This window comes from Chionomys nivalis, chromosome 22 (assembly GCF_950005125.1).
Source record: "Chionomys nivalis chromosome 22, mChiNiv1.1, whole genome shotgun sequence".
In the NCBI taxonomy this organism is placed as follows: Eukaryota; Metazoa; Chordata; class Mammalia; order Rodentia; family Cricetidae; genus Chionomys; species Chionomys nivalis.
Genome location: NC_080107.1, coordinates 18,911,466 through 18,925,933, shown reverse-complemented (window position 1 = coordinate 18,925,933; position 14,468 = coordinate 18,911,466). Strand labels below are relative to the sequence as shown.

At 37.7% G+C, this 14,468-nt stretch overlaps 1 protein-coding gene across 1 annotated transcript in view; it reads right to left on the bottom strand.

Moving 5' to 3' along the window:
* The window catches only part of Fap (fibroblast activation protein alpha), a 69,450-nt gene that overhangs the window by 28,878 nt on the left and 26,104 nt on the right, over positions 1-14,468 (bottom strand). The window contains exons 10-15 of the mRNA XM_057755748.1: positions 13,303-13,406; positions 11,473-11,608; positions 7,046-7,090; positions 3,461-3,565; positions 3,292-3,362; positions 1,013-1,066 (exon numbers count right to left, since the gene is read on the bottom strand). Of these exons, the coding sequence (XP_057611731.1) occupies positions 1,013-1,066; positions 3,292-3,362; positions 3,461-3,565; positions 7,046-7,090; positions 11,473-11,608; positions 13,303-13,406 (515 nt within the window). The remainder of the gene's footprint in view (positions 1-1,012; positions 1,067-3,291; positions 3,363-3,460; positions 3,566-7,045; positions 7,091-11,472; positions 11,609-13,302; positions 13,407-14,468) is intronic.

Below are 14,468 nucleotides of genomic sequence, written 5' to 3'. Positions count from 1 at the left end.
TCTGAACTTCTCATCAAACACGTCATCAGAATCCCTTCTTGGGGATACTCGATGGTGTTCTGCCAAGGGTCAGGCTGTGTCAGAGGCCATTCTGGCTGCCAGGGTGAGCTCTGCCACCTCCCAAGTCTTTCTCTTCCTTCTCTCTGAGATTGCCTTGAGCATGGCAGTGGGAGTCTAAGACATGGTTGTTTCCAGAGAAGGAGGATTCCAACTGAAAGGTAAATGTGTATCCAGGTGTGAAAGAGGACTATGAATAACAAGTTTTTTTTTGTCTTTTGTTTTTCCTCTTACAGATTCCATGCTTGAATTTTTGTGTGATCTTGGAAATAGAAGGAAGAGAGTTAACAGTAAGGGCTCAGAGGACAGCACACGCATGTTCAAATCTTAACTTCAACAATATTTTCTACTTCCTAAAAGTTACTAAAATTCAATGCAATTACAGGTGCAAATCGGTTAAGAAGATAGCTGGTTTATAGAAGAGCACCGGCAATGCTAACCACTGTTTCTATTTTTACATGCAGAAAGGAGGCTTTTAGTTACTCTTCCACCCATCAGCAGTACAATTGGGTTGACTGATGTAGGGATGGAGCTGGCGATAGCAAAGTGAGCCAGAGTGGTGACCACATGGCAAGAGTAAAAAGAGTGTGACACATAGCAAGTGCTCAATAGATACACATTAGTAAATAAAAGTCCTGAATTAGCTCCAAGTTTTTGAAATATGTGCTACCATGCAAAAATATTTAGTATTTACATCATCGTTAGAATTTCTTATATTGTTCTTTTCAAAAGAAAACATTTTAAGTTGGTTCCTATTTTAGAAGCATATGGCTTATATTAATATCATGTATGTCATTTTTCTCAATTATTTACCTTAACTTACAAGTGAATTTTATTACATTTCACACTTCAAGAAGCATTCTTTATCTACTTAGGGTTATGATTCGTTTTCACTCAAATATCTATGCGTCTCTGTATTTACGTATCAATACTATTTTGGATTGACCTAAATTACCTGTAGATGTTTCTTCTTCCAGGGTAACCTTCAAATTCATTGCTAGAATAAAACCTGAAATGAATATAGGAAATAGTAAGCATTGATTATTAAGTGACAAAAGTGTTGCCACTAATATTAGTAACTTTGGCAAAAATCCCATTCATTTAATGAAACTGTTAATTAATACTTATGTATAGGAATCACTGCTATAATTTGAGTTTGGGGCATTTACTGTAGTTTACAGATCATCAGAGAAAGGTAAGAATGAGCTGAGTACACTTTTTATGACCAAAATATCTTATTCTGATTCATTAGGTACGAGCCATGAAAAATGACTTATTTAGACTAATATTATACTTTTCCTTTTCCATTATGAATGTTTACTGGTTTCTCAGAACTAAATTATTTACTTTGTACATGACTGAGAACACATTTTGATTCTATTCTACACTGGCATGCCAGGAAACTCGCCTGAGCTGGATGGCATGCACATATCACAGGCCATGTTTGTTCACCAAGCTGCAGAAGAAACCACAGGAGAGCAAACTTGCTACCTAACCACCCAGGTGCAGGCTCAGTTCTGTCTTAATATAGCTATGAAGTGGAAAATCCAGTTTGGTGACATGACTTCCATTCCTCTGTGAATTTATTGGAATATCTTAAGGTAGCTGTCTTTTTTTTTTTTCCCTCAAGAAAAGCATAATAGAGTGTGAAAAGTTTAGAATAAACAAGGTTTGTTTTTAGTCTCAGGAGAGCTTAGCAGTTCAGGCATCCTCAGTGTCATTTAAAAAAAAAATTCTTAAAGAAGAAAGAGACAACAAAACACAACGCATTTCTCGTATAAAATTTGTATTCAAAACCTGCATCAGTCCGGTTTATTTATGTCTGTACTAATGTCACCACCCTCTGGCCTTCACTGTCACCTGCCTGTCCCACACCCTTTCAAACAGTGTGTGAATTACCTGCCCACTCCCCTCCCCGTGGTACTTGTGGTCCTCGCTTTCCCAGGCTGTCAAAGTTGCCAGTATTGCCTTCCCCTCCAACACTGCAGCCCAGCCTGCTTTCCTAGTTGCCTCTCTCCTCTCCCTCACAGACAATAATAATTATTCCACCCCATCTTCCCTAAATATCTACCCTTTCCTGTCATTCACTTAAGAAAGATGAACTGATCCCTCACTGTGTTGGGCCTCATGTCGAGGACACACAAAAAAGGAGGCATGTCTTTGTCTTTCTAGTCCACAGTTCATTGACGTCAGAGCAGCTCAAGCCTCGGTCACCCCGGCCATCATTATAACCGGTGCAGGATCTTCAAGCCTTCAGGGTTTTTTATTTCCCATTTACCAAACCTATTTTGTGTGAAATCTATCTCCCATTCATTTTTATCTCATCATTTTTCTGACTCTAGTCCCTTTTATGGCTGTTTTGTGTAAGGACCAAATTCCTTTGACTCCGTTCAAATAATTTCATAGAATGGCTGTAAGTTCCTAACCCTTTCTATATGGTAAGAGCAGACTAATAATTCTCTTCCTTTGCTCCCCAAGTTCCATTTAATGGCAGCCAGATTATGAGTACTGGGGGAACATTCCTAATATACACAGCATTAACATTGACGGAGCAAAAAAGCAGGGACTTCTGATTAGTTAAATGCATCACAGATGACTATTCCAAGATAGTTTTATAAGACAGTGTGTGGATGAACAAAAAGGAAAGAACCTAAAGAATTCCCTACTGAGGTTAACCGCAACAGCCTTGAATTCATGAACCTTAGTTCTGAAGTCTCACCTTCCACTAATTAAATGGCCTTTAGCCAAGTCAATTACCTGCTCTGAGGATCTGATTTCTCATCACCTGGGGCACTCATCCTGACCTCCCAGTCTCTGGCAGGCAGTAATCCTTCAATACCTGATATCTGTTATAGGTATCATGAAACCCAGATAACACCAAATCACTAGAAAAGAGTCTCCATATCTGTGGTCTAACTTCTATGGAGTTTTGAAGCCTGTTCATTGCTTTAAGAGTTGCAGAATAAAACTAACCTTTAGAACCAATTGTTATCTGAGGATTTTTATACTTTCCATAAAAGTACCTAATAGAATTCTCCCCCAAAGGAAATCTTGCTGACTAGTTATTAAAGAATGCGCACTTTTATTGGAATCATAGCTGTTTGACTGTACCCAGAGAGCAACAGAATGCTCTTTTGGTTAGCTGAGTAGACAGGACAGTCCATCATTTGTACATCCATTGTTTGGTGCCAATTAAAATCTGAATGGTGCATAGTGCCTGTGTGAAATACTTACAGTGAATCCTGTGTCACTCTGAATATATATATGGCCTCCCACTTGCCACTTGTAATTTGAATAGCATTTTCCTATAAAAAGACAAACATTATGTTGTGTGAAGCTGAGCGTTACTTGAGCAACCTCAAATGAATGATCTTTGAGGAGATAAATCTTGGAAGGAACGTACCACAGTGTCTTTGATATAGTGAATATGTTTGTAACCATCCTTGTCGCTAAATATTTTGTAGTACGAAATGGCATCGTGGCTAAAAGCTGGTGTTGAAACAAAGAACTGAAAGAAATGAACAGAGGTTATATTCCAAAGGACAAACTAAAACCACAGATTTTTTTTTTAAAAGCCGTATATGACTAAGGATCCTAGTGCCTGGCCTCTCCTATCACCTGTCACTCATATCTGAAATTCCAAGTTTTCAGATGACAGCTTTTCCAGTGATCTAATAGGCACTTGCATGTGCCAACTGGTGCTTGTTTGCCGCTGTGCGTGCCCTCCCCCCAGAACCCCTAGCATTACACCGTCTAATGTAACACATTCCTGTTCTAAGGTGATGTGATTTGGAATTGAGTTAAAAGAATAACAAACGAACATTGGTACTTAATCAAACCAGACTTTAAAATGAGGCATTTGAACAAAGTATAATTCTCACTAAAACTTACAGTACATTTAATTTTTGATCTGTCTGATGCTAAGCTCCTAATGTCAACAATTTAATGAAGACATTTGAAAGAGTCTGATATCGTGGTCTAACAGCCAAAGATTTTAGTAGTAGGGCAGGCCCAGCGCACTTGAGAGAAATCACGAAGCACAAGTAGAGAGTAGAATGACTTTAGCTCCTGCTCAGGAGACAGAATAACCTTGTGATCTGAGTTTGAAGAGCTCAGCATACCCTGCTGGGAGCCATCTAATTGCATTGGAACTACGAAACATTCACATGTCTTGGGACAGAACTAATGGCAACTCAATATCCTAAGAACAGACAACTAAAATTCTGCAAATGTCTCATACCAAATTTCCATCGATAGTGTCATATTTCTGCCCTTGTAAAATTTTGATTTGCTCTATCAAGAGTGTCATGTGTCTACCTTTGTAAAAATTTTATTTGTCCTGCATTTATGCCTATTTTTACAGGTTGTCCTCCTCTGAAAGGATAATAATTTTCTGAGAAAAATCTCATGAGAGCAGAGCTCATCTATAGCATGTAAGAATACCTTGAAACATAGTCTCTTTATCTGGTTTAAGTCCGTGGAACAGTAGGCAAAAGTTTTCAGCTACTTTACACCCAAGGAAAACAATAAACTCCAAAGCACATAGCAGTATCTTCTAGCTATAAACATTTGTTCCTTTCTATAATTTTTTTCTGAGATCAATTTCTGAAGAAAGGGATAGTAGGAAGAATCGCTATGGCTAATTGAATGATCACATTTGGATGCAATCTTTTGATAAAATTATTTCTCTTATATTGTGATCATGTGTCATTAAAATGTAATGTATCTCTTATATCTCTACTAGGTGAATAATGTTTCTCTAAATTCATTTCCACCTGGATGGAAACTTTATAGATATAATTATGATAAAAAAAAATTGAAGATGTGATCCTACTTGATTAGTGTTAGCCCTAGATCCAAGGACCACAGTCCTAATGTGGGTTAGGACACAGGCAACATGGAGAGACATACGAAAGGGTCCTGTATCCTTGAGGCTACCTGATCAATGAATAAGTCTTGGCTCACGTTTATTCTGCTAAATGTAAATGTCTGATTTGTCTTTAAATAGTTTTGTAACAGAACGGAAAATTGAGTAACGTGAGACTGTTTTCTGTTTATATATTCATAAGCATCCTTCATCGTAGGACCTACATTGTAGGATTTTGCATCTTGAGACAAATTACATTAAATGAATCAAGAGGTTAAGGACTAGAAAATTAATTGGCAATTTAGTGCATGCACTGCACTAGTATAGGATTTGAAAAAAGTTGTTCTTTCATTTCAGAAAGTTTCGCCCTCGACTATGTATGGCAGAATTAATTACAAGGATCCTCTCTACAACGACTCCCTTGTGCCCTGCACAGTGAGAGACAATTGAAGCCGCATTGTCTTAGTCACTAAAATGGAACCCAAGTCACAGGACATTTTAATGTAACATAGTGAAAAGTTATCCCCTCATACCTAGTGAGCTACCTAAGGGACTTTTAGAAAGATTGCATTTCTGAATAAAGCTTTCATTTGTAGTGAAAATAAAAAATTAACAGGCCAGACTGTTTTGCTTTAGGATATTAGAACCAGGCAAACAGGAAGAATCTTTCTGCTAGGCTAAGTCTGTTATCTCCTCCCTCTCATTGCGCACATGGAGGACAGTTGCTTCCGATGAGCAGGTAACTTAGGGGATGTAAAGAGAGTGTGAAATATTTCCGCTATCGTGCTGGCAGGGCTAGGGCCATAATGCAGTCTGAGTTAAGTGCTTCTTGCGGCAAGTCACACCTGGACCCTAGATAAGACGTTCATCTGCCCTGACCTCGGCTTTTACAAGGTCCTGCTCTGGTTTCTTTGCCACGCTTAGATTTTCTGATAAATTGCTTATCTCCGTGTGAAGTGCAAAGCCATTTAAAATGTCCCACCTAGAAAGCAAGTTTACTCGTCACAGTGCTCTGATGCCACCCTCCCTAAATGGGAAAAGATGATGCTTTAACCGAGTTAACAATTACTTCAAAGTACAGGTTTCCAGAGAACAAGCACAAAATTCATGCTTTGGTTTTCATCAAGAGGTTTTAGCAATGGGCCTAAGATATGTGGAGCATGGTTTGATTAGCTGGTGGTAGTTTTGTCATTATGATTTCAGAGCTTATTTTCTAAATGTAAAGAACAAAAATTTAGGTTCTTTTATGCTGTATATTCACAGGAAAAAAATATTTCTAGTTAACTTCTTGTGACTTTTGCAGTTTAAATCTCTGGGATGGATTCTAAACAAACCACTTTTTATAACTAACCATGTATTGTATATTACTAGTATGACTACCCTTTGAAATTTCTCTAGAGACCCAATAAATATTCATTAACAAGGAATGTAATGTATGGTAGAACACTTGCTTAGTATATATGGCTTTTGTTGGTCACAAGTACTACACACTCACATACACACACACTCGTACACACACACACACACACACACACACACACAAATTACCTTAATGACTGTGTTAATCATGTAACATACCTACGTTTTCTCAGGTTAATTTCATTGCTACTAGTTTGATTATAGGTCAAGGAAATCTATTCAATAAAGCAGGTACCTTCAGAGGATGGGAAATTATTCCCCAAAGTTAACACTACGAAAATTTTTTGGCAGTTCCTCTTCTGAAATTGAGAAGTTTCACTACTAAATAAATTTCCAAAGGTAAAAATTAATATGCATGGTTCTCTTCTTGTACACTACATCTGATCTCAGCAGAGCAGTTAACCCAATGTGAATGCTTGCCAGATGCAACCACTGTGGCATGTGGCAGCATCCAGCCAACATTCACTTATTCTCCCTTGAAACTTGATTATTTTTACACTAAGTGGACCTCATATATCACTGAATAACTCCATCAAAAGCTTCCAGGCACAAGTAAATTATAATAAATTATAAATTATAATAAAACACACTTTCCTGTTTGATGCCTAACCGTGACATACAAGGTAGGACACATACATGCTGTAAAACTCAGTTCAGTGAGTTGGATACCATTAAAATAAAGGAAAATATAGAAGCTCATACTCCACCAGCCCATCCTGTTCTGCTTTCTTCTATATGCTCCCGGGTCTAAAAGACAAAAGCAAGAGATGATATTAATCATAAGAACAGTTTTTTCAAAAGCATAATATGGACACTTTGAATGGTCAAGACGCCCGGTCAGTGTGTAGCGTGTCCAACTGCTCAGCCTCCAGTTCAGGAGAGTTTATTAAAGATTACAGAATAGCACTGCTGAACGTGTATGGACAAATTAGCGCTGAACCTAATCTTGGAATTTTTCTCCCTTAACTCTTCCATGAGGCAGGTATTGGAATTATTGCACATGTCTGGATGTTCAGCACAAGCCAAGCACATGGTTTGTTAGAGAGAAAAAGGAATACCATAGTAAAGTCAAGGTTGTATTCTTTTTTCTCTTCCGGGGTAACTAGAAACCTAAACATTTGTACTTTTAGGTTTTAGCAAAGTGCAGAAGTATCACTTCTTAAATAAATATTTGTCTTTTTTCTAGACAAATAAAAAACATTCTGAGTGGAATTAATATGTATAGATACTGTAGTAACTGTAGTGATGGACAGGAAAGTGGCCACAGTAAATTTGGAAGCAAGGAAGACACAGACATTAGCAAGAACTCAAAGAAACCTGTAAGCCATCAAGGAATTCTGCATGTCTGTGGCTAAATTCTTTGAAGTATATCACTTGCCAAATATGGAAAATAAAATTGTAAACAAGAGAGACGATGTGGATTTGGTAGTGGGTATGGTGGAATGAGGCCAAGGTGCCACCTAAAATGTGAATGTTTAAGAAATACGATAAAGACCCAGATCAAGGGTACAGTCCTGGGGATAGAGTACAGGAGATGCTGAATGTTCAGATCATCAGAAATCATTTTTGAGAGTTATTGGCAAATAGTCCTGGAAAGGTCTATGTTTAAGCTATGAATAAAGATTACCTGCAGGGAGTTAAGCAGGCAGTTGTGAAAGAACCAGCAGGATAATTGGTTATGCTTCGGGGGAGGAGTGTTTTTCTGTAGCTGAGCCACATTTCCCAGCTTCCCTTCTAGTGGGGTGTAGTTATGTGTTAAGGACTAGAAACGGCGTGTGAACAGAAAAGGGAAACAGGCTGTTTGCAGCCCTTCCCATATAAACATCCCATGCAGACATGCAGACCCCCCATCCTTTTCTCCTTGCTCCAGATGAATGTTAATGACTTTGAGTCACACATTAAGATAACAGGATTGCCATCAGCTGGGCTTCTGGACTATGTGATGGAGCAGAGGATCCACTCCATACCACAACTCATTTTCTTGGCCTTGCTCTTGGTTATATAAACAAACCATAAATTCATATTAAGTATAAAGTATTTGTATAAAGTATTAAGCCACTTCATCATTGGAATTTCTTCCTACAGCAGTGCTGTTGGCCAGCCTTGGAGATGTATTATGTAGAGAATGAAGTTTTTATGTAAGTGGTCAGCCTGACTGCCCAAACTTGAGCTCAACGGGATGACAGCAATGGACATGTCAAAGCAGTTGGGGAAAAGCCTATGAGGCCTTACCCCTGCGTGCATGCACACACACATACACACACACACATGAACACACACATGCACACACACGCATGCACACACACACACGAACACGCACATGCATACACACGCATGCACACACACACAAAATATAGGAAACTCAGAAAAGCTGGGAGCTGGAAAAGTGGACACCGATTGATTGTCCAGTGACAAATAACCTTGAAAACATACAAACAAGGTACATTATACAGGCTGACCAGGTCCTACTGAGGAATATATATGTATGTACATATGTGCATGCAACAATAATTTAGAAAAGAACAGGGCATACATTTGAAGGAAAGTGGGGAAGGGTATATGGAAGTGTTTGAAGGGAAGAAAGAGAAGGTAGAATTCTAATTTATTATGATTGCAGAAAGAAACAAAGTTATAGGTGAATGAGATTTATCTAGGAAAGAAAAGAACAGGGGCTGTGAGAATGGCTTCTTGGGGGAGGTGCTTGCCTTGGAAGCATGATGACCTGAGTTCCAGCCCTAGAATTAATTTTAAATGCCAAGCAGGTATATTGATATGCACCTGTAATCCCAGTACTGTTCCCTGGGACCTGCTGGATATTCACATGCATATGGGTTTAATGCTGAACTCGGTAATGAGAGACTCTGTATGAAGGAGATGATCAACATTCCCGAGGATGGCACCTGAGGTTGTTCTCTGGCTTCTACACTCATGTCTGAACACACATGTGTGTGCTCCTGCCCTCACCACACACACACACACGCACACACACACGAACAGAGAAAGAGAGAGAGAGAGAGAGAGAGAGAGAAAGAGAGTCAAAATAAAAGGAAGACCTTGAGAATGCATACTCTTCCAACAACGCATGAAGACAAAAACGGTCCTAAGAGAAGATTTTGATTATCTCCTATGCTGGTAGCTAGTGCCTCACAGAGAAAAAGTAAAACAAGGATGGAAAAGAAAAAGGTTTTGAGTATTATTAGTCATGTAGATAAAAATTATTTTAGTCTATTTTTAGAGAGACAAGACTAAAATATAAGATGATTGTTCGTTAAACTATAAATTTATTTTCCTTCCTTCCCTCCATTTCTTCCTTCCTCTCCCTTTCTCCCTTTCTCCCTCCCTCCTTTCTTCTTTCTTTCTTTCTTTCTTTCTTTCTTTCTTTCTTTCTTTCTTTCTTTCTTTCTTTCTTTCTTTCTTTCTTTCCCTTTTGATGCAGGGTTTCCTTGTATAGCCCTGGCTGTCCTGGAACTCCCTCTGTAGACCAAGCAGGCATCAGAGATTTGACTGCCTTTGCTTCCCAAATGTTAGGATTAAAGGTGTGTACCATCACTGCCCAGCAAGCTATGAATTTCTTAATTAATTTCACCAATATTATTATAGCATAAATAACTACTTCTAGCTTCTCTGCCTTTTTCATGTCTGGCAACATCAATAAAATATAGAATGACTACCCACAAATATTACCGATTTTCAAAACATAAATACATTTGTCATTAGTGTGGCTGTTGGAAAATTATGAGTTAATTTAGTCAAGATATTCCAAATGCAATTACTCTTCTAAATATAAAGGCTATTTTTCAGGAAACTTTGTTCCTCATTGTGGGGACATTTTTTTTTGGTTTTCATATGTTCTGTTGATTTAAATTAAAATTGTATCATATTTTGATAAATTATAATTTTAGATTCCAAATGAATCCATTTTTATTGGACTGTGTTTATAGTTTCCAAGTTAATAACATTAAAGCAGAGTTCATAATGCTTAGATTCAGGGAGTGTTGATCATATATACAACCAGAGTCAGTCAATCAGATCAGTGTGTTCCAATTAACTAGTTTAATTAAGATCAGGTTTTGCCAATGATACTACTTAAAATTTTCCTTTTGCTTTGTTTATAAAGACATAAATGAGATAAACTCCGTGTCTAGCAAATTTTCTTAAGCTCAGTCAAGGCTTTCTGACAAGGTAATGACTTAAAAATAATTTTAGCTTAAGTAATGTTGACTAATATAGCCCTGATACATTTCCAAACAGAATAAAATATTCTCCGTATAAAATAAAATGTTTTAATTCCTAGATAGAATTTAATGACTTACTTTTATTGATCTTGACTTTAACTTCATAAAATAAGTTTACTCATGTTTGGTTTAATAAAATATTTCTTCATAATTAGAACTCCCTAGAAATGTATTCAATATTTCTTATTTAAAGAAAGAATTTAATGTCTTAGTCTTTAAAATGAGTACTTAAAGACAGGTATATTTTAATGATTTTGACTCATTAAGTTCAGCAGATAATGTTTGAATTTGAGTAGTTAATTGAAACTCAACAGCAAATTTGTATTTTACTTTCAAGTTCCCCATCTTTGCATTAGTCAGTAGGGGGCGCTCTCCAAAGATAACTTGGCAGTGGCATAGGGTGCATAGTGATCATGTCCCATTAACAGGCACCCACCTTTGATTTAAAAAATAGGCAAAAATTTGAATCCCTTTTGTAATTTTTTTTTCAATTTTTGACAGGATAGAACATGCCTAATTTTCATTTCTTCTTTTTTTGTGTGTGAAACAGCTATTTCTCTAATATTCTTTAATAATTTCTTTTATGCTTTATCTTCTTTGTTTTGCTTCTGTCTACTGCTGATCTGACCATCTCAATGAGAGAATCACCATCCTAATGTCACATGGTCTCATTTAGTATTTTTCTATATTCAAATATTTAATAAAAGCAGCTGCTGTGCTATGTACTCAGGATGCTGGAGTTGCTGTGAAGACGTGGCATGTTGTTCTAAAGAACAATAAGCAGCTGAGCGTGCCAAGTCGTGTTCCACAATACAAACTGTGGCTCATAAACAAGAAGTTCCTGCTGTGTCTTCATCTTTGGAAATAGTTGCCAGTGATTTTAACACACTTTACCTTTGGACAGTCCCATGAGTGCCAATCTTCCCTGAAGTCACATATAGACAGGACAGAGACATTCTGCACTCTCTTTAGCCACTGCAAACATATTCGTTCGTCAGTCACCCACGTGAGCCAACTGAAATAATAGTCACTGCCAACAAACCGAAACAGATAGCCCATTATCACTTTTAAATTATAACTTCAATTATATTTTCTAAATATAAAGACAGTTGTTTTATATTTAGTAGGTAAAAAGACAAATTTTCCCAGAGAAGAATATTTAAATAGAACTGCTGGTTAGATTAAATCTAAGCAAATTATTTCATACTTGAGTTTTCTCCTCATTTTTGGCAAAAAAAGAGTTAAGATGTAAGTTAAAGCTCTCTCTCTATCTGTCTGTCTGTTTGTCTGTCTATCATCTATCTATCTATCTATCTATCTATCTATCTATCTATCTATCTATCATCATCTAATCTCTCTCTATATATATGGCACAAAAGTGTTAGATTTTCTATTATGTACCCATAATCTTATTTTTTTTCATATTTTAGTTGGTGCAGAAAGAGTAAATATAGTGTAAAGACCATCTTTGCTTCCAGGTGGGGTTCATGGTAGAAGGCACCTTTAGCTGTCACCATGGTCAAGTGCTGAAATTTGGGTTAATATAATAATCAGATGATGTAAATAGCATTGTTAGTGCTTATAATATAAGTGCCAGTGAATAGCTGTGGTGGCTATTTTTGTCTATGAATTAACATTTATATCTAGAATTGCAGAACATTTTGATTTTCCATAGAGCTAGAAGGGACTTGGGGCTCAAATTCAGATCTCATATTATCCAACCACAGTGAAATTATTTAGCCATGTAGTTCTTTGTTTCTATATAAAAATAATAATGTACTGATTTAAATATGTAAATATGGGCCGAGAGTGTGTAGAATGTCTCTTGACTTATGTACAATTACTGTTAGCACTAAAGGAGAATAATACTTTAAAATAAAAACACCTATTCAAATTTCCATTAACCAGGATGAGTTTGACTCTATTTGCTTCTGTTTTGTGTAGCTGGCGAAGACTTAAGCCATGTAGGCAGGTGTGCTAGGCAGGTAAGGCTCTTGGAGACATTGTTTGTTTGTTTTTGTTTTTATTTTGAGACAGGATTTCTCTGTAGCTTTGGAGTCTGTCCTGCTGGCTCTTGTAGACCAGGCTCGCCCTGAACTCATAGAGATCCGCCTGCCTCTGCCTCCCAAGTGCTGGGATACAAGACATTCACTAGCACCACCTGGCTGACTATCTGGTTTATAATATCCCCATGGTGTTTATAGATTCAGAAACCTCAGCTTGAGGGAAGTAGATCAGACATTAATGGAGCACACTGAAGTCATGATAAACTTTTCAATCTGCAAGTTGGTCCCAACTTTACACTTCTACCTCTGAGGAAAACCCAAGAAAGCTTTTGATTCATCACCAAAAGGAGTCTTTTAAATGGGTTAGAGGGTATTTTAAAAACTAGTTTAAGAAACTTATTTGTGACTTTTAATTTGCAAGCATCTTGCATGTTAATTTTCTGCTTCTGGCATGCGCATTTTTAACTCACGAGAAAAAAAGTCTAAGCTTTTCAATGTGTTAGAATTTGGTTAAAAATGAGAGACAGGGTCCATTGGTAGCTCTCGCCTTTATCCCAGCACTCAGGAGGCAGTGGCAGGTGGATCTCTGTGAGTTTGAGGTCAGCCTGTTCTACAGAGCAAGTTCCAGGCAAGCCAGGACTACACAGATAAACCCTATCTTGAAAAAGAAAACAAACAAAACCGAAGAAGGGGGGGGGGGGGATCTGAGATCACTGACCTTGACGCTATCATTTCTGGAACTGGTACTTCTATGGGGCCCACGTGGTGCGGGTAGGTAGTATCAACAATAAAGATACGGACAACAGGATTCTTAGCTCCAGCCTAGCAAGAAAATGGAAATTTACAAGCTAATACCATTTTTACTTTTCACCAATATTTTTTAAAACATCTCATGATTCTAGGTATATTTTATTTTATTATTTATTTATTTATTTTGGTTTTTCGAGACAGGGTTTCTCTGTGGCTTTGGAGCCTGTCCTGGAACTAGCTCTGTAGACCAGGCTGGTCTCGAACTCACAGAGATCCGCCTGCCTCTGCCTCCCGAGTGCTGGGATTAAAGGCGTGCGCCACCACCGCCCAGCTTCTAGGTATATTTTAGTAAGTGAATAATGTTATGAGTAATACAGTTGGAAATATTCTGCATAGAGTTCAGGAACTTCGTTTCTATTGTACTTGCAAGGCAATACCAATGTTGTACCAACGGGAGTCAAAGGTATTTCCTGTGTTTGATGAAGGACTTGATTTACAGGAGAAATCATTGGGGATACCAAGTGTACGTCTGCCACCTGTACTCTCTCCTGATTTTTGAGACAACTGTGTTTCATTATTTTTCAGATGATAATGAACAATATACCCATGTGTTCTGAAGGGCATAGATTTGGAAGAGAAAAGAAAGCAGAACTATATAAAACTTACCTTTTTTTTTTTTTTTTGCTTTTGCCCAGATTGCTAATCTCCCCAGTTGCCTCACAACACACAACCATTGCTTCCTTCCCAAAACATAGGGGAGCCGGGCGGGGGTGGCACACGCCTTTAATCCCAGCACTCGGGAGGCAGAGGCAGGCGGATCTCTGTGAGTTCGAGACCAGCCTGGTCTACAGAGCTAGTTCCAGGACAGGCTCCAAAGCCACAGAGAAACCCTGTCTCGAAAAACCAAAAAAAAAAAAAAAAAAAAAAAAAAAAAACAAAACATAGGGGAAATCACACTAACAAGTAAAGAGCCCGTGGGCTTTTACCCTTTTCCTTGGTTTGTGCGTATTGTGCCACTCTTTTCCATGACGTTATATGCCTCATGCCTAGACAGTCTCTTTGAATTGATGTTATTTTGCTTCAGAAAGAATCTTGCAGTTAAAATAAAATCCGCAAAGTTTGGGAACACAGTAT